General features: G+C 44.2%; 1 protein-coding gene across 3 annotated transcripts in view; it reads right to left on the bottom strand.

The window, feature by feature from the left end:
- Nucleotides 1-25385, bottom strand: part of LOC147436030 (ubiquitin-protein ligase) — a 125975-nt gene that overhangs the window by 52813 nt on the left and 47777 nt on the right. For all 3 annotated transcript variants that reach the window (XM_086488927.1, XM_086488928.1, XM_086488929.1), the window contains 4 exons: nucleotides 18894-18930; nucleotides 18548-18717; nucleotides 14920-15457; nucleotides 14545-14838 (listed from right to left, as the gene is read on the bottom strand). In XM_086488927.1, coding sequence (XP_086345053.1) covers nucleotides 14545-14838; nucleotides 14920-15457; nucleotides 18548-18717; nucleotides 18894-18930 — 1039 coding nt within the window. The remainder of the gene's footprint in view (nucleotides 1-14544; nucleotides 14839-14919; nucleotides 15458-18547; nucleotides 18718-18893; nucleotides 18931-25385) is intronic.

Raw genomic sequence — 25385 nt, 5'->3', positions numbered from 1 at the left:
CACTGCCAAGGCAGTATACCTTCAGTACACTTTTTGGTTCAAGACATCCTCTCTCTCCGGAAGATCATTCTACTGCTTAGGGTTAGTGGTGGATAGTTCCGCCACAGCGTGGAGTATTCGGGACTCCCAAACGAGTGCTTCGTATGCAAACAGATGGGCCATCTTGCGAAGGCCTATCCTAGCAGCAGAACCAAACTAGAAAACACACACCTAGCCTACCATAGTGCCAAGGCTAGCCAGGCACAGCAAACAGAGACTCAAGGTGCATCAGTTGGCATCCCCATAGAGGCAAGTGCTCAGTCAATTAATGGCTGGCAACCAACAATATGGTCGTCGCTGCCAAGGACAGGCACGCCACACAAGCCCTCTAGTGGCCGACTTGCAACGGGCCAACAATATTGGGTTCCTAAGAAACCATTTTGATCCTCTACAGCAAGATGCCCCTGAGGAGACTCCTTCCACCTCAGCCTCCCCCCCCTCCCCACAATTCCTCCACCCTCTCCTCCCGCCCCTGTAACACACTTGGATACTCCAAGTCGAGAATCTACCACGACACCTCAAATAATCACTTCAAACAGTTCACAGTTCACAATTGATTCGACACTAGCCCGGCGGAGTTCCGTGCCTAGAGATATTGGCCCCAAAGACTAGCACCCCTTTCGGTATTTCTTTTTGTATTAATCTGTGTTCAAAGTACAAGAGTGCGGGTAGGCACTCACACTCAGACTCTGCATCCAGATGCTCTGAGTTGTGAGTGGCCTACCCACTTATTTAAAGAGTACAAAGGGATGCTAAAAGCAGAGCGCCCAAAAGCTTTAAAAGCTGAAAATCAAAAGCTTTCTAAAAATAAAGCAAAGGCTCTTTCTCTCTCTTTCACTTATGCTTTAATAAAATAGAGCAAGTCAACTCTAGCCTTCTTCAGTAAACTAAAGCAATTCAATACAGCTCCAGCGTAGCCAAAAAGCAGCCAGAAAAGCAAACTGTCGTAAACTGCTGCCACGTCAGCAGGCCCATGAAATGCGCGGCTCTTTCCGGGTATGCCACGTCAGCAGTTAGTCCGTACCACAGGCCACGTCAGCATTCAGCGTTCATGCAGGGCAACCACGTCATCACAGTCAAACCGGCCAGCCAAGCAAATGTGCGTGTACCAAGGGCAGCCACGTGTCCAGATTGTGACATACCCCCCTCTTGAAAGCATTCTAATCGCCCTCGACTACGCCTGCAAAACAGATACAAGCCATAAACTACCTTAGCAGACACTGACTGTTACTACCGATGCGCTAGGAACACACATCTAGCACATGTACCAATTGACAGTCACATCACACGACATCACAGGACATCACATGACAAATCACATTCAACATTCATTCAGATCTTAGACCATGATTTATCGGCAATGCAGTTAGCAGTCGCATCTAGATCCACTCAGGAACTCATAGATGCCCGATTGACTAAGCCCTATTGCAATTATGTCTATTCGAAATCATTCAGACCAAAATGCTGCAGTCATTTCGTCTATCAGTTCCTGCACTTGAAAACAAGTCAAGAACAAATCAGTTTCATATTCGGGAATTCCATTTCATAAAGTCATACAGCAAAATATTGTTAGCTCTCAATATCCCAGAAGCTCAAAGAGACGTCAGTGACTCTAGTATTCAAAAAATCAAGGCATCTGTTGACAAAGGAGCGGAGTAACTCCCCTATGCAGGATAGTTCTTGAATTTAACCAAGAACTGCCTTCATACTTTACCCTTAATCTTTCTGTCCTTATGTGCCAAAATCTGTTCAACAACAAGAATCTCCTCGTTTTCTTCCACTTAGGGTTGCTCATCAGGCTCCCCATCTTCAGACACATCTCCTTTAACAGGTTTCAAGAGACTCACATGAAATGCATTGTGAATCCTCCAAGTGTCAGGCACTTTCAGTTGTAGGGAGACATCATTTTTCTTTTGGGAGATCTGGAAAGGTCCATAGTATCTCATACTAAGCTGTGGAAAAAGCCTCTTCTTTCCCTTCTTCTTTCTCAGGCGTGCCTTCTCAAAACGGAAGAGCACCCAATCATCCTCCTTCAATTTCAAATCGCGACGATGGCGATCCACTGCCTTTTTCTGTCTTTCCTGAGGTTTCTGCAAAGCCTCACGGGCCTTGGTAAAGCCCTGTCTAAGTCGCGCTTGTACTCATCAGCTTCAAAAAATTTATCTTTCATGCTTAGGAAGGGTGCAACCTTCGCAGCACCTTTATTAATCTCAAATGGCGCCTTCCCCGTCGAAGAGTGTATCGTGTTGTTGTAGGCAAATTCCACCAAAGGTAGATACTTTTCCCGTTGAGTCTTCTGATCCGAGATATAAGACTTCAATAAATCTAAAACCACTGAGTTGGCAATCTCAGATTGACCGTCAGTCTGCACGTGAAAGAAGACTGCAACCGCGTGCCAATGTTCTCCCAAATTGCCTTCCAAAACAAACTCGTGAATCTGGGGTCCCTGTCGGAGACAATCGTCTCAGGCAAGCCATGTAATCTAAAAATCTGGGCCACAAACAATCTCGCTAAGTGATCCGGCTTGACTGTTTTCTTCACTGGAATGAAATGAGCTTGCTTGTTAAATCTGTCAATAACAGTCCAGATACCATCATGACCACTCTCTGTTCTCGGGAGATCAAAATGAAATCCATTGCAATACTTTCCCAGGGGCGGGTGCGTATGGGCAAAGAGTGTAACAATCCCTGTGCTTTATGCCTATCAAACTTGACCTTTTGGCATACCAAGCAACTACGCACAAACTCGTCCACATCCTTCTTGAGTCTCGGCCAAAAGAAGTATCTCTCTACCCCTTTCAAGGTGGTAGCAATGCCGCGGTGACCCGTAAAAGGCGGACAGTGGCATTCGGTCATAACCTTTTCCCTCAAGGGATGTGTAACGCACAACATGGTTTTCCTCATCAAGTAGCCATCCCAAATGGAATATCCCGCTATTGTCTCTCCATCCCGTATCCGTGTGAAAATGTCTGCAAAATCCGTATCTATGGCATACTGATCGACCATATCCTCGAAGCTCCTATGATGTATCGTGGAAATAGCCAGAACCAACAGCTTCCGAGACTAGCATCTGCCACCACATTCTTCTGTCCCTCCACATGGACAATCTGGAGGTGAAAGTGTGACAAGATGTTTGCCCACCACATCTGCTTTTCCAATAGCTGCTTCTGTGACAAGTAGGGTAAACTCTGATCGTCTGTAAAGACAGTAAAATTCGCTCCGAGTAGGTAGTGCTGCCACTGAGTAAGAGCATGGATAACCGCCAAAAGCTCTTTCTCATAAATCTCTGTTGTCAATTCCGGCCTTCAGAACAATCGACTCTCGTAAGCAATGACATGGCCTTCTTGTATTAAGACCGCACCCAGACTACGACCACAAGCATCACAATATACTTCAAATGACTTCTGCTAGTCCGGCAAAGTCAAAACTGGTCCCATAGTCATTTTCTCTTTTAATGTCTGAAAGGGAGTCACCTCTGTGGGTCCCCACGAGAAAGGGACTCCTTTCTGTGTCGAGATAGGCAAAGGGGCAGCAACCTCTGCAAACTTTCTAATGAACCACTTGTAGCACGAGCACAATCCCAAGAAGCTTCTAACTTTATGCACATTCTTCAAATCGGGCCATCATGGATAGTCTCTATCTTGGCCGGATCCATCTGCACTCCTGCTGCTGACACAATGTGTCCCAAAAAGTGTATCTCTGGTAGGAAAAAATCACTTTTCTTCGCATTAATCACCAACTTGTGATCTCGTAATGCCTCAAAGATTTGAAGCAGATGATCTCTATGTTCTACCTCATCCTTGGAGAAAACAATGATATCGTCAAAGAAAGTGCCAACAAATAGCCTGTACTCTCAAAAAATCTTGTCCATCTTCCAGTTAAATGTCGTAGGAGCATTGGTTAAGCCAAAAGGCATCACCAAATACTCAAATAACCCAAAAGTCGTCCGAAAAGCTGTCTTCTAGACGTCTCCTGGCGCGATTCGGATCTGATGATATCCACTTTTCAAAGTCAATCCTGCTAAAGCACGAGGATCCCTGAGGTCGGTCAAGTATATCATCGATTCTAGGAATCGGAAATCTATTCTCGATGGTGATTTTCTTGATAGCTCTATAATTGATGCACATTCTCCAAGATCCGTCTTTCTTCAAAACCAAAAACACTTGAAAGCAATACAGTGAAGTACTAGGCTGGACAAGACCCTTTTCCAAAAGGTCTTTCACTTGGTTCATAATCTCTTCGTTCTGGGCTCGGCTCATACGGTAAGGTGGCCGGTTCGGTGGTGTACAATCGTATGATCTTCAGGACGAGGAGTGGTAACTCGCCTGGCAGGCCCTCTGAGAAGCAATCGGCATAAGAGTGGAGAAAATCTTGGCATTCTTTATCAAGTTCAGACATATTTGTCCTATCCTCATCACTCAACTCTTTCATAAAGATCGAGTAAACAAACAGACAGGATTTCATTAACTTGGAAATGGCCGAAGCCGATAAAATAGAGACAGACTCGCCCTGAAGATTTATGTCAAGTACAATGGTTGTCCCCTTCTCTGTGGTCAATGTCGCTTTCCTCGCCCGATAGTCGACCACACCATTGTTCTTGTGGTACCAGGGAATTCCCCGGAGAACATCACAACCTTCCAAAGGCATTATGTAAAAGTCCTCATGACCCACATACCCATGACAATGAAACCGAAGTTTGCCAATGACAGGTGTAATGGCTACGTCGCTGCCGGGTGACGCTAGAACTGCCTCCGCAAGTGGTCCCATCCGATCGGGAGTGATCTCGAGCTGTGCCGCCAATTCCGGTGAAATGAAGTTGGCCTTGGCTCCTCCATCAAAGAAGATCAGGGCTTCTTGGTCTTTCAATTTGCCCCAAGCTCGGCAAAGTTCTATACTTTCGTCCAACGTGCTGGGATCAATACCCACGCAATCTAAAACCAGTCTTGTTTTCATCTTGCCTTTTCTTCCACGTTCCTCAGCTGCTCTCGAACTCTCAGGCCTTTCGTCGTCCTTGTCGTTCTGTGCCTTTTTAGGGCACTTCGCGGAGATATGTCCAGTTTCCCTGCATCCAAATCACTTCCCTTCCCTGATGTAACGAGCTCTCTCCTGAGGAGTAAGCTGGGGTTGTGCATCCTTCTTTTCTGGGTTGCTCTTCCTCTTTCTACTTTCATTTGTCGAAGTCTGTTCGGCTCTTTGTGTCATGATCTCATCGGTGGGGTAGGTCAAACTGTCAGAGTGAATGGCAAAACCCCGTTTCGCATGACTCATCAACTCCTGAATGGAAGCTGACTTTTGTTCCAAGCGGTGATCTCGGATCTCTGTAGGTAGACCCAAGGTAAGCCGCTCAATCTGTTCCTTGTACGAGATCTTCTTAAATGAAGAGGCGGGTAGAAAAGAGCTCCAGAATCTCTCGCGATAAGCGTCCACTCTATCCTTCTTGGTCATCCGAGGATGGTTCCAAGCAGTTCGTATGTCGCGTTCGTACTCTCGAGTCAACCAAGAAGAAATAAAAAGCCTCTTGAATTTCAGCCATTTAACTGGCATAGTGTTGCTGAATAGAAGCCTGGACCACCAAGTTCGAGCAATCCCCTTAGAGTAAGAGGCAGATCTCCGAATCTTAGAGTGCTCTGAGTAACACCCTCCAGCAAAAGCGATGTCAAACTGCTGTACAAAAGACAAAGTCTTCAAAGCATCTCTATAACCATAAAACGTGTCAAATTTAATTGACTGTCCACCTTCCTTAAACTCTCGGACTTTCTTGCTTTTGTCTTCCAGAAAGTCATATTGGTTGGCTTTATAAAAAATTTCTTCTTTGCATAAAAGTTGTTGTCGTCAGAGTCTGAAGTGCTGTAGACGACTCCTCTACAGAACTGTCACTCACGGGCGAGATTTATACTTCTTTGCCTTTTTCTTGTCCTTTCCGAAGCGTTGCTTTTTGCTTCGCTTTTTGCCTTTTCCGTTTTCTTTGCTCGAGTCAAAGGAGCTAGAAGAACTCTCAGAAGAAGAAGAGCTAGGTACTCCTTCAAATCGAACACGCTTCTTCTGCTTTCCTGCCGACGCAAAAGTAGACTGACAACCCAAATAGCCCGGGAAGTCAATGCCTTTCTTCTGCTTTTTGTCGTGCTTTTTAGCTTTGTTCTGCGTGTCAAAAAGCTGAGCAATTTGTGCATCAACCACCTCTTCTGGGTTTTGGGGGTGGCTTTGTGGTTTTCTGCCATTGCGTGTGCACCTCTTCGAAAGAAGTCTTGCTCATATATTTAGCCAATATCGGGACCTTGGCAAAATTAAGCATCATCTTTGTTGCATCGCCAATCAATTGTCGACGCTCCATCTCTTGACGCTCCGCCTAAGTAGGCCGAGGCGGGCCATACTCCTTGCCGGAATCTTCGTTGTAATCCCTTCCGCATCTCCGGATGCAGAAGGAGTCGACTCATCTTTGCCTGAAGCCATAGGTGCCGCAGAAAACAAAATTAGGGCTCGGATTTCCCGTAGAAGAGAAATCGGCCATGCTCTAGTACCACTGTAACACACTTGGACACTCCAAGTCGAGAATTACTGCGACAGCACAAACAACCACTTTAAAACAGTTCACAGTTTACAATTGATTCGACACTGGTCAGGCCGAGTTCCGTCCCTGGAGTTATTGACCCCAAAGACTGGCGCTCCTTTCGGTATTTCTTTTTGTATTAATCTGAGTTCAAAGTACTAGAGTGCGGGCAAGCGCTCACACTCAGACTCTGCGTCCAGATGCTCTGAGTTATGAGTGGCCTACCCACTTATTTAAAGAGTACAAGGGATGCCAAAAGCAGAGCCCCAAAAGCTGGTAAACTCAAAAGTCGTTTTAAAATAAAGTAGGAGCTTTTCCTTTTCTTCCTCTCTCAAGCCATACTTGGCACAAAATAAAGCAAAGCTTCTTAAAGTAATCTCTCTCTCTCTCTCTCTCTCTCTCTCTCTCTCTCTCTCTCTCTCTCTCTCTCTCATTCATTCAGTAAAATAAAGCAAGCCAATAGCGTAGGAAAAGCATCGCCCAAAAGCTGCCAAAAGTTTCCGCAATCAGTGCCATAAAATGTGGAGATCCGTACATGCTTCCACGTGGCATTCTTTCCGCAAAGTGCGGGCATGTCCATAGTGCCAGCCACGTCAGCCTACAATTTTCGAGGCTTGTCCATGCGGGGCAGAGAGTGTGTGAATGGGCAGCCACATCACCATTTGTGATACTAGTACTCGGTGCATGGTCATCACCCGAAGCAGAATGGATACTTTGCATGAAGGTGATGAGTTTGAAGTTGGAGAAGAAGTCTCTACACTAGGAGGACCATTCTTGGCTCCTCTTTCATCCTTATTGTCGCCACAGATTGCACCAAGCGCTATGGAGGCTTTGATGAAGTCAATGATGGAGTCGATGCTATAGCAAGAGGCTCAGCGAGCCACAATCAAACGGAAAAGGGTGGAGATGATGCTACACTAGGAGGCTTAGCGGACCGCCATTGAAAGGGAAAGATTAGCTCTAGAGAGGGAACGCGAAGCTCATCATCTAGCTGTTAAAGAAAAGAGGGTAGGTATGGCACTAGAGTGTGAGAGGAAACGCGAAGCTCTATGTATAGTTGCTGATGAAAAGAGGGTGGCTATGGAGATAGAGCGTGAGGCTCCAAGAGACCTGAGCATACAAGAGTTGGTCTATTGGTTCCTCTCCTCGAAGGGCGATCCTCCAAAAGCGGCCGGCGAGTCCAAACGTAGAGCAGGTAGAGACCACGACTCCAACAGTTTAGTCATTGATGAAAAGTTAAGTCTTGAAGAAAGAATCGAGTATGGAAAAGAAGGAAGATGATTTAAGTGTCACACTTCAGGTCACCTCAAAAGAGATTGTCCTAAGGAATCCATACTTATGAGAAACTACGGAACGGGAACAAAACCGGAACGAGAACAGGTGTTTTGAGGAGTTAAGAGAGGGATGACGCCTAGAGAAGCGGGAACAGAAACGTAGGCAAGAAGTGGAGTTTCGGGTAACGAAGGAATCACCTAACAAAGAACCCACAAAACCCACATCTTCTGTTAGTGTCATAAAAGAGCAAAGTAATGTGCCCCAAGTTTCTAATTATCCTAATGAATCTCTCATTAAGTGTTATGGTCATGTGAATGGTCAATGCATTGTGATCTTGTTTGAGCGTGATAGTATACATGATTTTGTTAGTGATTCTCTTGTGAAGAGGGCACGGTTAGAAGGCTTTGTATTTGTTCCTAGCATGTACTCCTCAATTACATACAAATGTCCTAGAGTACAAGTCTCAGCTCAAAACGTTTTTTTGTTGTGTCTCCTGTAGCTGGATGTGATATGATTTTCGGCATTAAGTGGTTTCGTGAGCTTGATCCACAAGTTAATTGAAAAGAACTCTCTCTTAAGGGTGCCTCTTCCATGGTCATTTGCGGTGTGCAGAACATTCCTTCTTTGTCGTTAATCTCTCACTCTCATGTTTTGAAAGAGAATCAGACATGTAGTCCAATTGTATTTTTCAGTACAAAGTTAAACAATGCCGCCAAGCGCGCTTGCTCACAATCACGCTCCAAGGCTATCCTTCTGTCTTCGGCCGCCAAGCGCGCTCACGCTCCAATGCTAACCGTCTTTCTTCGCGCTCGCGATCCAATTTTGCCTTTCTTTCTTTGCACTTGCGATCCAATTCTGCCTTTCTTTCCTCGGCCGCCAAGCGCGCTTGCTCACGCTCGCGATCCAAGGCGGCGTGTTGCGCTTCTTGTTGTAACATCATGTCCATCATCGTTTTAACCACAACCTCCATAGGATTTGGTGCAAACCTTGGCGTAGATTTGGGGGGGGGGGGGGGGGGGGGTGTTTCGGAAAAACCTCCTGGTGGGGAAAATTCGTCTTCTCCACCTCCATGCTCATCACCTTCACGCAAAGTATCCATTCCGTGTTCGTCGTCCTTGTCATTCTGTACTTTCTGTGCCTTTTTAGGGCACCTTGTGGGAATATGTCCAGTTTCCCCACATCCAAAGCACTTCCCTTCCTTGATGTAGCGAGCTCTGTCCTGAGGAGTAAGCTTGGGTCGTGCATCTTTCTTTTCTGGGTTGCTTTTCCTCTTTCTACTTTCATTTGTTGAAGTCTGTTCGGCTCTTTATGTCATGATCTCATCGGTGGGGTAGGTCAAATTGCCCCAGTGAATGGAAAAACCCCGTTTCACATGACTCATCAACTCCTGAATGGAAGCTGACTTTTGTTCCAATCAGTGATCTCGGATCTCTGTAGGAAGACCCTAGGTAAACCGCTCAATCTGTTCCTTGAACGAGATCTTCTTAAATGAAGAGACGGGTAGAAAAGAGCTCCAGAATCTCTCGCAATAAGCGTCCACTGTATCCTTCGTGGTCATCCAAAGATGGTTCCAAGCAATTCATATATCGCGTTCATACTCTCGAGTCAACCAAGAAGAAATAAAAAGCCTCTTGAATTTCAGCCATTTAACTGGCGCAGTCTTGTTTAATAGAAGCGTGGACCACCAAGTTTGAGCATTCCCCTTAAAGTAAGAGGCAACTCTCCAAATCTTAGAGTGCTCTGAGTAATGCCCTCCCACGAAAACGATGTCAAACTGCTGTACAAAAGACAAAGCCATCGAAGCATCTCTATAACTAGAAAACGTGTCAAATTTAATTGACTGACCACCTTCCTTAAACTCTCGGACTTTCTTGCTTTTGTCTTCCAGAAAGTCATACTGGTTGGCTTTACAAAAATTCCTCTTCTTTGCATAAAAGTTGTTGTTATCAGAGTCTGAACTATCTGTAGACCAGTTCTCAGTAGACCTGTCAACCACGGGGCGAGATTTAGACTTTGTTGCCTTTCTCTTGCCCTTTCCGAAGCGTTGCTTTTTGCTTCGCTTTTTGCCTTTTCTGCCTTCTTCGCTCGAGTCAGATGAGCTAGAAGAACTGTCTGAAGAAGAAGAAGGAGAGGAACGGGGTACTCCTTCAAATCGAACACGCTTCTTTTGCTTTCTTGCCTTTTCAAAAGTAGACTCGCGACCCAAATAACCCGTGAAGTCAATGCCTTTCTTTTGCTTTTTTTCGTGCTTTTTAGCTTTGTTCTGCGCGTCAAAAAGCTAAGCAATTCGTGCATGAACCACCTCTTCTAATTCTTGCTATGTATACTTTTTGAGAGTAGGAGGTTTCTTGAGAGCAGGTTTGGGGGGTGGTTTTTTGGTTTTCTGCCACTGCGTGTATACCTCATCGAAAGAAGTCTGGCTCATATATTTTGCCGATTTCAGGTCCTTGGCAAAATTAAGCATTATCTTTGTTGCATCGCCGATCAATTGACAATGCTCCATCTCCTAACGCTCCGCCTGAGAAGGCCGAGGCGGGCCGTAGTCCTTGCCTAAATCTTCGTTGTGATCCCTTCCCGTATCTCTAGATGCAGAGAGAGTCGACTGATCTTTGCCTGAAGCCATAGGTGTCGCGGAAAAAATTTAGGGGTCAGATTCTCGTGGAAGAGAAATCGGCCGTGCTCTGATACCATTGTAACAAACTTGGACACTCCAAGTCGAGAATCTACCACGACACCTCAAATAATCACTTCAAACAGTTCACAATTCACAATTGATTCGACACTGGGCCGGCGGAGTTCCGTGCCTAGAGATATTGGCCCCAAAGACTGGCGCCCCTTTCGGCATTTCTTTTTGTATTAATCTGTTTCAAAGTACAAGAGTGCGGGCAGGCGCTAACACTCAGACTCTGCGTCCAGATGCTCTGAGTTGTGAGTGGCCTACGCACTTATTTAAAGAGTACAAAGGGATGCTAAAAGCAGAGCCCCCAAAAGCTTTAAAAGCTGAAAATCAAAAGCTTTCTGAAAATAAAGCAAAGGCTCTTTCTCTCTCTTTCACTTATGCTTTAATAAAATTAAAAAAGTCAACTCTAGCCTTCTTTGGTAAACTAAAGCAATTCAATAAAGCTCCAACGTAGCCCAAAAGCAGCCAGAAAATCAAACTGCCATGTATTGTCGCCACGTCATCAGGCCCGTGAAATGCGCCACTCTTTCTGGGTATGCCACGTCAGCACTTAGTCCGTACCGCAGGCCACGTCAGCATTCAGCGTTCATGTAGGGCAGCCACGTCATCACAGTCAAACCGGCCAGCCAGGAAAATGCGTGTGTACTAGGGGCAGCCACGTGTCCAGATTGTGACAGCCCCTCCCAATCTCCCCCACCAAACCCACAGCCTCATCACTTGGCCTGTCTCATACCCCCACCACCAGCTCAGAGGACAGGATACTCCTTTGCAACTCGGAGATCTCTTGGCACCGCTTTTTCCACAAGTGGAGTAGCTCAAGAGGGACAGTCCTACCTGAGGATGCCACTTTGGTCAGGCTTCCCCATTTAAGTCAACTTGCGAGGGCTAATCAATTTTGACATTCGCCACCATGGAATCAAAGTATTTTTCTCACACGCCTGATTGGGCAATCGAGCTTCCAAACGCGCCTGCGTGAGAATGACGTCTAATTGGGCATTTCAGACCTGGATAGAGGATTTTTTTATGAAATGGGATTATTTCCCCAAGTGCGCATTTTGTCGTCGTAAGCATCTGCGCGCCCGATTCTTGCGCACACTTTACCCTATTTTCTGCACACCCGAGTCTCCTTTGAAGCATTATGAGCTTGACCCCTTGAGCCCCTGATTCTACATTTTCTATGGTGTTTTAATGCATTTTGTGGTTTTGTGCTGCTCTCTACTGTTTTAATTGCAATTTATTATATATATAGACTATTTTTTAGGGTGTCGCATGGTATTCCACGTATGGAATCTTCAAGGGATCTGAATTGGGCTTATTTCGGCCTTCCATACCCTCCCGAGTGAGACGCATGGTTGACGTATGCAAAAACTATGGATGGAATTTTTTCGACTGCGATTTTACACGATTCCTTGGCGACCCATCTCTTGACCTTGAAACAACTTTCTTCAAAGTACGTGTTCTTCTCCTGGCAGTCATAAGTGCAGATGCCTTGGACACAGCCATTAATTTCTCTTTTCCACTACGTGGCATGGATCACACAGAGTGGACTATGCATACAGTGCAGGATTGGCTCCATGTCCACGATCTTGAGTTCTCTCACCACACGGGAGACTTGGGTGTGACAGACTTGATACAAACCCTTTGGCCACTCGCCAAGTTCTCTCTGACACCCTTGATGCAACAGGTTGTAGGCACAATGTGGTATACTTCTTTGCTAACTCCCATAGTGCGCCTTGCTATGTCTATGTACATGAGAATTCCTGGACAGACCCTTCAGGCACATCTCTCTCGGGGTCGCTCGGATGCAGACTACTCCCTATTCAAACCAACCTCGAAGAATGCCAAGTTGTTTGACTTTTGTGGCAGCATCGGCTTTCTCTCACTGACCCCATAAGGATTGTGACTTGTCTCATGGAATGTGCAGGGGTTTGGTGGACCTCAATTTATACATCAGAGGGGTAGACTGAGACAAGAGATTCATGAATTCATTGTGAGTGCCATGATAGATATTCTTATGCTTCAAGAGCATTACCCTTGTGAGAGGTGTATTAGGTGTTGTGGACAGATCTGGCGTGGTTTCAAGAGACATTTTGGTTAGCTACCTTTGGGCCTAGAGGCATTCAAGTAGGTGAAAACTATAATATCATCAAAGAAAGTGCCCACAAAAGATGATGCTCTTGGAAAATCCTATCCATCATTCGGTTGAAAGTTGCTGGAACATTCGTAAGTCCAAAAGGCATCACCAAAAATTCGTATAAACCAAAGCTTGTCCGAAAGGCTGTCTTGTAGACATCTCCCGGAGCGATTCTGATCTCATGATATCTGCTTTTCAAATCAATCCTAATGAAACAAGAGGATCCCTGAAGTCTATTAAGAATATCATCGATCCTTGGAATCGGGAATCTGTTCTTGATGGTGATTTTATTGAGAGCTCTATAGTCAATGCACATTCTCCAAGATCCATCTTTCTTTAGTACTAGTAAAACCGGAGAACAGTATGGTGAAGTACTAGGCTGGATGAGACCCTTTTCAAGAAGGTGTTTCACTTGGTTTATGATTTCTTCATTCTGGGCTCAGCTAACACGGTAAGGTGGCCGGTTCGGTGGTGTGGTTCCAGGGATCAGATCAATAGTGTGATCTTCAGGACGAGATGGAGGTAACTCGCCTGGTAGGCCTTCTGAGAAACAAAAGGCCCAGAATGTGTGTGTAGAAATTCTTATCGTTCTTTGTCCAATTTAGACATGTGTGTTCGTTGTTCATCATTCAATTCTTTCAAATAGATCCAGTAAACAAAAAGACTGGATTTCATTAATTTTGAAATGGCCGAAGCCAATACAATAGGGACGGACTCGCCCTTCAATTTTACATCAAGTGAAGTCCAATCCGACATAAGGCATCCATTGACCAATGGCGGAATGGGCAGGAAAGCAGCCAGCATGTGCTGAAGCACGCCCCATATATGACGATAATGCGTGCCCAAACCAAAGCGTGCAACTACTTGAGAGAAGTTTAGCATAACCCCAGACGAGTCAACCACATCATCCACCATGCATATGCCTCGGTAAGGAAGGACATATGCTTCGCATGGCGATTGGTCAACGAAGGTAAGAGAGAAAGCGCTACTCCGGTGAATGCTTTCCAAGCGTAGCAAATTCCCATCTAATTGTTGTCATCCATGCCAAGAAAGATGAGCCAAAACAGCTTTCCAAGCAATGAGTAAACTAGAGGCAATCGAGCAACCTGGAACATGACCAACCATCTTGCCAAACACAATCCCCCCAAGGGAGGCTTGCCAGTGACCAAAGGCTGAAGTGGTGAAATGCTGACATAATGAGGTAATCATGACTATCCATGGCTCACACTGTTGCGGAAGGATAGGTAGTAACATGGCCTTGCTCGCAAGAGCATGGCGGCGAGGGTCCAATATATTCAACCCCCCAAAGCGCTTCGGAGTGCAAAGCTTCTCCATCGATAACAAACGGAACCCTTTTGTTCGAGAATTAGTGAGCCACAAATGAGATAATATATCAAACATATATCCTATTGGTTAGAAAGTAACCAATTCTCGGCAAGTGGATTGGGTTATGCAACGCTTGAATGTCAAATTGCAATACTGGAAACTGTCCACATGGCCATTACATGTTCGGCTCCGTATTGTCCAACGCATCATAAAGGCATATGTTCAATTCTACTTGCCGTTGTCGCGTTGGCCTCGTCCTCATCTCACATCGCTCCCCAAGAGTCTGCACACACGCACGGATCACACACACACACACACACACACACACACAAGCATACATGGATACAAAGATCTACAAACTGAATTCCTACCGTGGCTCCCAATATACAGGGCAAACTCAGCCATGATGATAATACTAAAAAAATCATGATATTCATTATTTTTACTCATAAAGCTTTGTAATATTACAGGAATATCAAGATGTTCAAAATTCTGAATGGACCAAAATAAAGTTGGGAAAAGGATATGCTAACTATGCACTTACGTGAACATCCTTCAAGGTTCAATGCCGTCAATATACAATTGCCAATGCTTGCATCATGCCTCATTTCAAGAGAGCAAAGATTTTCAGAAGGCTGACTGGGAACAGCTACTGCTTCACATAATAGTGCATTAACAGACAACTCTCCAAAGGCAGTATATGCAACCTCGAGCATTGTCAAACTCTTAAACCTGGCCAAAAATTTAGCCAAACCTCTATCTGTCAACTCAAAGCAACCTCCAAGATTTATTGCTGTTAGGTTGATGCAACATCTTGCTAAAAGATCCAAATGACTGTCTGCACAGAAAAAGGTGTGATTAGCTATGACGTACGCCTGCCTATCAGTACAGCACAAATTTAGTAGACAGAATAGCTTACCCTTTAAACTACTACGGCCTTCAAGGGAAAGGCTTGTCAAGCTTGGCAAGCATCCGCACAAGGGAATACTGTCCATATCCCGAGACAAAGAGTGATTAGCACAGCTCACTCCATCTTGCAGGATTTTAGACTTCACAAAAAAGCGATTAAAGTACAATTGCATTTTGACCTTTTCAAGACTTTTACATGACAAAGAAATCTGTGACAAGATACTGAAATCTAACTGCGGACAGTGAGAAATGTCAAGAAGTTTAAGGTTTGGACACCCCACACACAGCCAAGAAGCAAGCGCACTCTGGTTAAGCCTCCAGCATCTCTGAAGATTCACTTCAAATAAACTTTCTACCATCAGCTTTTTGCACAAATCTTGATCAAAGGAATTTGAAGTGATCATTTCGCCTCTGACAATCTTAAGAACTTCTGCCTCCAGTTTTGAATACAACTTCAAGTCACTGATTCCATGTTTCGAGCCAAGCTGCATAAGGGATAGAAAAAGTACTGCTGCAGTAATCTGGTGACATCCCGACAAGTCCAACGTCTGCAGACACAGGGAACAGTTCTCAGGACCCCAGTAGCAAAAAACAAAACACACACACACACAGCCAATACGAATATAAGACCAATTGTTTGGCAATAGCTGTTAACTAGCGATAACAGTCAGTGATTTTTAAGATTGCAGTTGCAAGGTACTTGTTCCTCACTCCTATTAAACATAACTGACTATCGTGTGGACATAAGAGTACAGATGAAACAGACCAGTATTCTTTTTAGATGCTTCTTTCATGACATTATAAAATCAAGTGGCGTATCATTTTTCTTGATAAAGAACGGGTGACATTTCATCCACAGAATTTTTGGGTGCAAAGAAGACTTTTCAAAAGAAAATTATTTTTGTTCACTGAGGATGGTTGCATTCCCTACTCGAGATTATTGTCACACATTTATGATCTATCACAGATTCTCATGGCATCGTCACAGAGAGAAAAACTCAACACTGTTCTCATAAGCTCCTTGTTGGTCAGCATCATCAAAAACCCAATGTTTTCATACTTCCATTGCACACTACTTTATTGTACTCAGCATACAGGACAATATATATACCTTCATAAGTTCAGAATAGTCTGAACTCACGAATTATAAGAGGGAATAAAGCACTCATAAACATATAAAAGCAAAGGACACACGAAAAGAAAAGAAAAACAAAAACAAACAAACAAACAAACTAAATCACTTTGTTTGCTACGAAACAAAACTAGATAAAACAAAACATTATTAACTTAAAAATGTTTTTAGAAAAGGCATGTGTAAAAATAAGTTGACGCAACTTACTTGGCTTAAAACAAGTACTCAACTTTAAGCAAAAAAAAAAAGGATAAGACATCTTAAAAACTTAATCCTAGAAATCAAACTTCACACAACGCTTGCTTCTTTGGGCCGCGCCGAAAGCGACATAATATGTTTATTGCCCTCTACGAGGCATGCATGTGCATTGGTCTCATTGTTATACTGGCTTTCATTACTTCTTGTATTATTTGTCCTCTTTCTGCTCCTAACTGATTAATAAATTATAGGGTGCTGTGGGCATCCCATGACATTCCAACAATGTCAGCATGTATCCTGTCATAAGCATTAGTTAGAAGCAATAGATACTTGCCCCTTTAGCCTAGTCATAAGCAGTAACTGTAAAACTGGTTGCAGTGACACTCTAGGGGTGACCATGCTGTATCTAGGCAAGAGGATTTTTAAATACTGCCCGGTAAGGTGGAGGTTTGAGCATGAAGCTCAGGCATACTCCACACCATTGTCGCCAGCTTCTGCCTTATCAGCACAAAGGGCTAGCACTTGTCACAAAATGGTGACATGTCAATGTGAACAGGATCGGAAAGGGGAAAATTCAACAAGAAGTAGAGGCAGATGCCCAAGTCCAAGCGGACGGGCCCCCAAATCGCAGCGCAAATATCGACATGATTGTAAGATTGTACGGTCAGTGCTGATGTGGCAGCATCCTGACATGCCAATGTGGCCGTGACATGGCATTTTTTAAGCTGGGGTGTTTTCTAGGCGCCAGCTATTTACTATAAATGATTTTAGTGCTTTTCAGCACTCGTGAAAATACCTAGCTAGATGAATTGTTTTTGAGGCCACCTACCTATAAATATGAGGCCAGGGTGCCATTAGCCACTCAGATTATGTGAGAGGCTAACACTGGCAATTGTAACCAGACAATATGATCAATCAAATAAAGTACCACAAGGGGAGCCTACTGGAGAGGCCAATACTCTTAAGTGGGGGACTCTGCCACACTGAGTGGTCTCTGGTGTTCTCTTCCAGTTCAAATTTTCCATTTTCAATTGATTTCTGGTATTGTTGCACTGTTTTACAGCCATATCAGGTGACTTGCCGCTTTCAGTGGTATCACAGTACCAGATGATTTTACCGCCTTCTCATGTGACTTATCGGTTTCAGTGGTATCAGAGCACCATTTGATTCTTTGCCTATGAAGAGTCCGATCCGAATCTGCAACGATAGACTGTGGACGTAGTAACTCCTAGTCATGATGACTCAGAGGAGGAATCAAGTATGTGGAAGAGGAAATGAAAGAGGAAGTCAAAGATGAGGTGCCAGAACATGAAGAGAAAGGTGTGGCACATCCAAATTCCATTGATTAGGAGAAGGCTAGGGAAGCCAAGGTCAATCTTCTCATGGAGCGCTTTCTTAGTTACTCTCGGGATACACGCTATGCAACACACATGAAGGTTCAATTGATGAACACAGTTATCCAGCAGTAGAAGGGGGTGATCAACCCAGAGTTACAAGAAAAAGTGAAGGTAAAAGTAACTAAAGCTTCCAATAACAAGAAGGGATCCAATTGAGTCGCTAGCCCGCACCAGCAGATACAGCCACAGGTTCAGCGACAAGTGCAGCATCAGATGATGCACATGCAACAGATAAAAGATTTGCAACATAAGATGCCCTCATTTTCAAGTTTCTTGCACAGGTATCCGACATTCCCAGATATGACGGCCAAGAGTCAAATGAGGATGCCTAAAGGTAAATTCGGTCTTTTAGAAGTAGGTGCAAATGCTTTTAAACCATATGGCATAGGTGTAGTGCTTTTGGCCCATATAGCATGGGTGCACGTGCTCTTGGGCGGTATGTCACACATGCTTTTGGTGCTATTGGAGCAAGGATGCCTAGGCCGATGGGAGGGATGTATGGTGCTATATCTGGCATGCAGGGATATCCTTATGGATTCTCCCAGGATGGGATCACTAGTATGCATGAGAGAGGGATGCCTCCTACTTTGGGACTAAATTTGGTACAGAGGGCAGCACATCCTTGAGGCCGCACGTGCAATTAGTTGACACCCTCTTGTATTGGGCATTTGTAGTTCCAACTAGTAGCACTTCTAGATTCATTTTCGTATCTCTTTTTTGTAGCCAGACATGGTATCAGATTCACCAGTTTGTAATGGATTGGTCTCATAGGTCATTGTGGCCTTTTGAAGACGGTAATCTATGCACACCCTTCCTACCTTTACAAAGGACTTAAACTGTGCTGAACATTGAACTAGAGATCCCCCATAGTATGACAACACTTTTCACCTACAGGATGCTAGAACGCCTACTTTAGTATGTTTCGTGATGCGCAGTGTGAGGTCATTGCCATGAGCAGCTTGAAGTTGTCGAATAGTCTTTCCATCAATTTCTTCATGAAGACAGAACAACTTCTCATATGCTGTCAGCTCTGTTGCCTTCACACGAAACATACTCGCTGGAAGACTACCATACAGGATACCTGTACAAGCCATGTCAAGGGAAAAATCAGTTAAGAGCCTCTACATACTGCATCACACAGCTGAGGCAAGACCAACACCACTAGAAACTTAATCATATGCTAAACAAACTCGTGATACCCACAAACCATACAAATCCATCAAATGTAAACAAATGGAAAAAGAGCAACTTAGAAACCTGTAATGTAGTCCAGTGGCAGCAGCAAAATCTTCACCTACATTAGGCCAAGAAGAGGAAAAAAGAACTTTCAAAGTTAAAAATCCATTTACAAGACAGTACACAACACATGTCTCCAAGTGGCAAAAACACATATAAAATTCCATACGTAAGTGGTCATAACTGTATACCAAGTAAGCGATCAGATGAGTTAGGTTTCAGATGTATTTTGGTCCTCCAGGTCGATTTTGGCCTCAATGGATGCTAATATGGCCTTTCTTTCTTTTTGTCTTTCTCAATCCTGTCCCTTTCGACTAGCTCTAAGGCAGTACGATGGGACCTCTCTAGTTAGCTTTTTCCCAATTTTGCACTTCAGTGCCTAGCAAAGGCTACACCTTAATTCCGCGATTCAGTTTGTGAAGTCTATTCGATGGCCATTCCTAACAGTCAAGAACGTTGTTGGGAACAGTTCCATTACAAAAGAAAAAAAAAACAGACGTAAGGTACATATGATGATTAAAATAAGGCACCGAAACTAAGCTTTGCGGAGCGGATGAATCACACACTAACGACAAGCATGTCTAGCTAGCTCTATTCAGTATCATAACCTGAGTATAGAACCACACAGCATTATTGGAAGACCAGAATAGATGCGGTTCAAGCTACCCTGTACGAAGTGTTTGTGGTGCATCTGGTTCTCCGTGATCATTCAATGATGTCGCATTTTTGGTAAGAGCCTTTGAGCATTTGTAAAGTTGAATTCATGCATGCAGAATTTGAGTCTCTCAAGCCTTCGCCTCTAAAGCTGCCTGGATGCTTGGATAACCAAACATGATTGATAACAGATCTTGCTTTTAACGAACACACTCGCTACTGCTCCCTCTAAGCTGCACATCATCCCCCCTGCTGCTCTACACCCGCCCCCCTCTCGCCATCGCTGTAACAAACTTGGACACTCCAAGTCAAGATTCTACCGCGACACAGCAGAGATTCATTTCAAAACAGTTCACGCTTCACAATTAAGTCGACACGGCCCGGCATAGTCCCATGCCTAGAGATATTGGCCCCAAAGACTGGCACCCCTTTCGGTATTTTTTTTTGTATCAATCTGCATTCAAAGTACAAGAGAGTGGGTAGGTGCTCACTCTCAAACTCTACATCCACATGCTCTGAGAAGTGGGGCCCTGCCCACTTATTTATTGATACAAGGGATGCCCAAAAGCAGAGTCCCCAAAAGCATTAAACTTGAAAGCTTCTTTTTCAAAAGCAACTGAGCCAAAAGCTGCCATAAAAAAAACAGCCAGCGTAAATCCAAGGAAATCCGTACGCAGTGCCACATCAGCAGTTCCACGTTTGGCACCGCAAATTCCAGGAATCCATATGGCAGTCCATACAACCTGCCACGTCAGCCTGTCGGCGCTTTTTACGGAAACTGCTACCACATCAGTAGTGTGCTTGTCCAGGGTCTGCTGTCACGTCACCATTTTGTGCTGTCACGTCACCATTTTGTGACATACCCCCCTCTTGAAAGCATTGTAATCGCCCTCGATTACGCATGCAAAACAGATAGAGGCCATAAACTGTTTTAGCAGACACCGATTGTTAGTACCGACGTACTAGGAACAAGACATCTAGCACATGCACCAATTGATAGTCACATCACAAGACATCACATGACAAATCACATTCAAAATCATTCCAAATCTCAAACCATGATTAATCGGCAACGTATTCAGCAATCGCATCCAGTCGGGACCTCACAGATGCCCGATTAACTAATCCATTTTGCAATAATGCCTATAGAGATTTATGAGACCGAAATGCTACAGTCATTTCGTCTATCAGTTCATGCACTCAAACAAGTCAAGTACAAACCAAACAGTATCATTTTCATTATTGGGAATTCCAATTCATAAAGTCATACAGCAAAATACTGTCAGCTCAACAGTATCCTTGAAACCCAAAGTGACTCTATATCAAAATCGGCGCAATCTGTTGACAAAGGAGCAAAGTGACTCCCCTCTTGTGCAAATCCGTTGCACTCGTTTCACCCTAAAACGCGTCATTTCACCACGAAACATTTCAGTCCAAAATTAGAGCACAATGAAACGTGCGACCGAAACGTGAGTTTAGCGACTTTGAAACTAAAACTATGGTACTTTGTTGTTAGTGAAACGGCTTGTGTTTCACTTGGCCCGAAACGTTTCACCTGTCCCGACCTGTCGAAACGCGTTTCATGGTGACGCTTGCTTCAAGGTAAAGTTCCACAATCTGAGGAGTATCTGCTAGGTCTTCCTCCTCCATCCACTCCGCATCCAATGTAGGATAGTTCTTGAATTTAACCAAGAACCGCCTAATCACTTTACCGTTTATCTTTCTATTTTTATGTGTCAGTATCTGTTCTGAAACGACTATCTCCTCGCTTATCTCCACTTCAAATTGCTCATCTGGCTCCCCATCATCGAGCACATCGCCTCTAAAAGGCTTCAAGAGACTCAAATGAAAAGCATTGTGAATTCTCGAAGTATCGGGCAACTTCAGTCTAAAGGAGACATCATTTATCTTTTCTTTTATCTGGAAAGGTCCGTAGTATCTCGTGCTAAGCTTTGGAAAAAGCCGCTCCTTTCCCTTTTTCTTTCTCAGGCGTGCCTTCGCAAAACGTAAGAGCACCCAATCGTCTTCCTTTAATTTCAAATTGCGACAGTGTCGATCTGCTGCCTTGTTGTGTCTTTCCTGACATTTCGCTAAAGCTTCCCGGACATGGGCAAAAGCAGTATCCCAGCCCCGACGAAGAGTGGATCGTGTTGTTGTAGGCAAATTCCACCAAGGGGAAGAACTGTTCCCATTGAGTCTTCTGATCAAACATGTAAAACTTCAATAAATCCAGTACGACTGAATTTGCAATCTCAGATTGCCCATCTCTCTGCGGGTGGAAAGATGACGAGAGCTGCAACCGTGTGCCAATGTTCTCCCAAATAGCCTTCCAAAACAAACTCGTGAATCGGGGATCTCTATGAGAGACTACTGTCTCAGGTATGCCATGTAATCTGAATATCTGGGCAATGAACAGTCTCACTAAATGATCCGACTTGACTGTTTTTGTCACAAGGCGGGCACCACGTGCCAATAGAAAAGAACAGATTGAATAGACTTTTAGCACTTCAATAACACTTGAACTGAAAGAGAGAGAGACGACATGCGACACGGAGTGGTGGAATTCCCCCCCAGAGAGTATTGGCCCCAAACCTTGGCGCCCCTTTCGGTATTTCTTTATTTTGCATCATCAAAGTACAAGTCGGTACTCCAAACTCTGCACCTTCTCCAGGAAGCATGCCAGAGAATGAGCCCTATCCTCATATCTAAAGGCCCTTGGCCTGAAAAGCAGTTGCAGTAAAAAGCCTTTAATACTCAAAAGCTTCTGGTCCAAAAGCAAAGCCAAAAGCTACCAGCTTTTCGTAAATTGCACTGGTGTCCGTACAGCACGCCACGTCAGCAAATCAGGGTCTGATTTTAGGGTTAGGGTTTTGGGCAGAATTAGGGTTTCTGATTTTAGGGTTAGGGTTTCAGCAGAATTAGGGTTTTGGGTTTCTGATTTTAGGGTTAGGGTTTCAACAGAATTAGGGTTTTGGGCAGAATTAGTATTTCTGATTTTAGGGTTAGGGTTTCAGCAGAATTAGGGTTTCGACACGTCAACAGTTTGTTACAGTTTTCTTCACTGGAATGAAATGAGCCTGCTTGCTAAATTTGTCAATAACAGTCCAGATACCATCGTGCCCACTCTGTGTCTTCGGGAGATCAAAAATGAAGTCCATAGCAATACTTTCCCAAAGGCGGGTGGGAATGGGTAAAGGCTGTAACAATCCCTGTGCTTTATGCTTGTCAAACTTGACCTTCTGGCATACCAAGCAATTGAGTACAAAATCGTCCACATCCTTCTTGAGTCTCGGCCAAAAGAAGTAACGCTCCACACCTTTTAAGGTGGTATCAATGGCACGGTAACCTGTAAATGGGCATTCGGTTAGAACCTTTCCCCTCCACGGCTGTGTAACACACAACATCGTTTTCTTCATCAAGCAGCCATCCCGAATGGAATATCCCGCTACTACCTCCCCATTCTGTATTCGACTGAATACATCAGAAAAATTTGAATCTGTGGCGTACTGATCGACCATGTCCTCGAAGCTTCTATTATGAATCACAGAAATAGCAAAGACCAACGTCTTCCGGGACAAAGCATCTCCCACCAAGTTCTTTTGTCCCTGTACATGGACAACCTGGAAGTGAAATTGTGACAAGATGTTAGCCCATCGCATCTGCTTTTCCGAAAGCTGCTTCTGTGACAAGAAGTAGCTTAAACTCTTATGATCGGTGAAGACCGTCAAATCGGCTCCGAGTAGGTAATGTCGCCACCAAGTAAGAGCATGGATAACCTCCAAAAGCTCTTTCTCATAAATATGTGTTGTCAATTCCGGCCTTGAAAACAATAGGCTCTCCTAGGCAATGACATGGGCTTCTTGCATTAAGACCGCACCCAGACTACGACCACAAGCATCACAGTATACTTCGAATGACTTGTGCAAATCCGGCAAAGTCAAAACTGGTCCTGTAGTCAATTTCTCTTTCAAAGTCTCAAAGGCAGTTACCTCTGTGGGTCCCCACGAGAAAGGGACTCCTTTCTGTGTCAAGATATGCAAAGGGGAAGAAAACTTTCTAATGAACCGCCGGTAGTAAGAACATAAGCCCAAAAAGCTTCTTACTTCATGAACATTCTTCAAATCGGGCCAATCACGTATAGTCTCAATCTTGGCCAAGTCCATTTCTTACTCCTGCTGCTGAGACGATGTGTCCCAAAAAGTGTATCTCCGATTATAAAAAAAAATCACTCTTCTTGGCATTGATCACCAACTTGTGATCTCGCAATGCCTGAAAGACCTGTAGCAGATGTCGTCTATGTTCCGCCTCATCCTTGGAGAAGACTTAATGTCATCAAAGAAAGTGCCCACAAAAGATTTGTACTCTCTGAAAATCCTGTCCATCATTTGGTTAAAAGTCGTTGGAGTATTGGTAAGGCCAAAAGGTATCACCAAAAATTCATATAAACTGAAACTTGTCCGAAAAGCTGTCTTGTAGACATCTCTCAACGCGATTCGGATCTGATCATATCCGCTCTTCGAATCGATCCTGCTGAAGCAAGACGATCCCTGTAATCTGTCAAGAATATCATTGATCCTCGAAATCGGAAATCTGTTCTTAATGTTGATTTTATTGAGAGCTCTATGATCAATGCATATTCTTCAAGATCCGTCTTTCTTTAAAACCAACAACATCGGAGAGCAGTAAGGTGAAGTACTTGGCTGGATAAGACCCTTTTCCAAGAGGTCTTTCACTTGGTTCATAATCTCTTCATTCTAGGCTTGGCTCACACGGTAAGGTGGCCGGTTTGGTGGTGTGCTTCCAGGTATCAGATCAATAGTATGATCCTCAGGACGATATGGTGGCAACTCGCTTGGCAAGCCCTCAGAAAAGCAATCGGCACGTGTGGAGAAAATCTTGGCGTTCTTTTTCAAGGTCAAAACATTTTCGACCTTCAATCATCATTCAGTTCTCTCCAGAAAATCGAGTAAAGAAACTGCATTTCATCAGGTACAATCTCTTTGCCCTTCATTTGTCAAAGTCGCTTTCTCAGACCGATAGTCAACCATGGGGTTGTTCTAGTGGTACCAAGGGATTTCGAGGAGGACATCACAACCTTCCTAAGAGCATTACGTAGAAGTCCTCGTGCCCTAAATACCCGTGACATTGCAAACGAAGTTTGCCAATGATCGGTGTAATGGCAACATCCCGTCTGGGAGCCGCTAGAACTACTTGTGCCTGTGGCCTCAGCTTGTCGGGCGTAATTCCAAGTCAAGGCGCCAATTCAAGAAGTTGGCCTTGGCTCCTTCATCAAAGAAAAATGAGGGCTTCCTGATCTTTCACTTTTCCCTAAGTGCGGTAAAGTTTTGTAGTTTCGTTCATTTGATATTGTTCGGGCCCCATGCCATGTGGTACCAATTCTGTTTTCATCTGCATTTTCTGCCACATTCCTCTGCTGCTCTAGAACTCTCTGGCATGTCTTTAGTCAGTCGGGGACGTGTATCTTTCTTTTCTTTGTCCTGGGAACTCTTTCTCTTTCTACTTTCATTGTGAGAGATATATTGGTTCTCTGAGTCAAATTCTCATGAGTGGGGTAAGTCAAATTTCTCGAATGTATCGCAAAACCTTGTTTCGCATGACCCATCAATCCTTGAATAGAATTCGACTTTTGTTCCAAGCAATAATCTCGGATCTCTGTAGAGAGTCCACAGCAAAACCGCTCAATCTGTCCCTTAAAAGAGACCTTCATAAATGAAGAGGTTGGTAGAAAAGAGTTTCAAAATCTCTTGCAATAAGCGTCCAAAGAATCTCCCTTGGTCATCCGAAGATGATTCCAAGTGGTTCAAATATATTGTTTGTATTCCCGAGTCAACCAAGAAG

This window comes from Adiantum capillus-veneris, chromosome 18, assembly GCF_014529385.1.
Source record: "Adiantum capillus-veneris isolate H3 chromosome 18, ASM1452938v2, whole genome shotgun sequence".
NCBI lineage: Eukaryota > Viridiplantae > Streptophyta > Polypodiopsida > Polypodiales > Pteridaceae > Adiantum > Adiantum capillus-veneris.
This window is presented reverse-complemented; position numbering and strand designations above follow the sequence as displayed.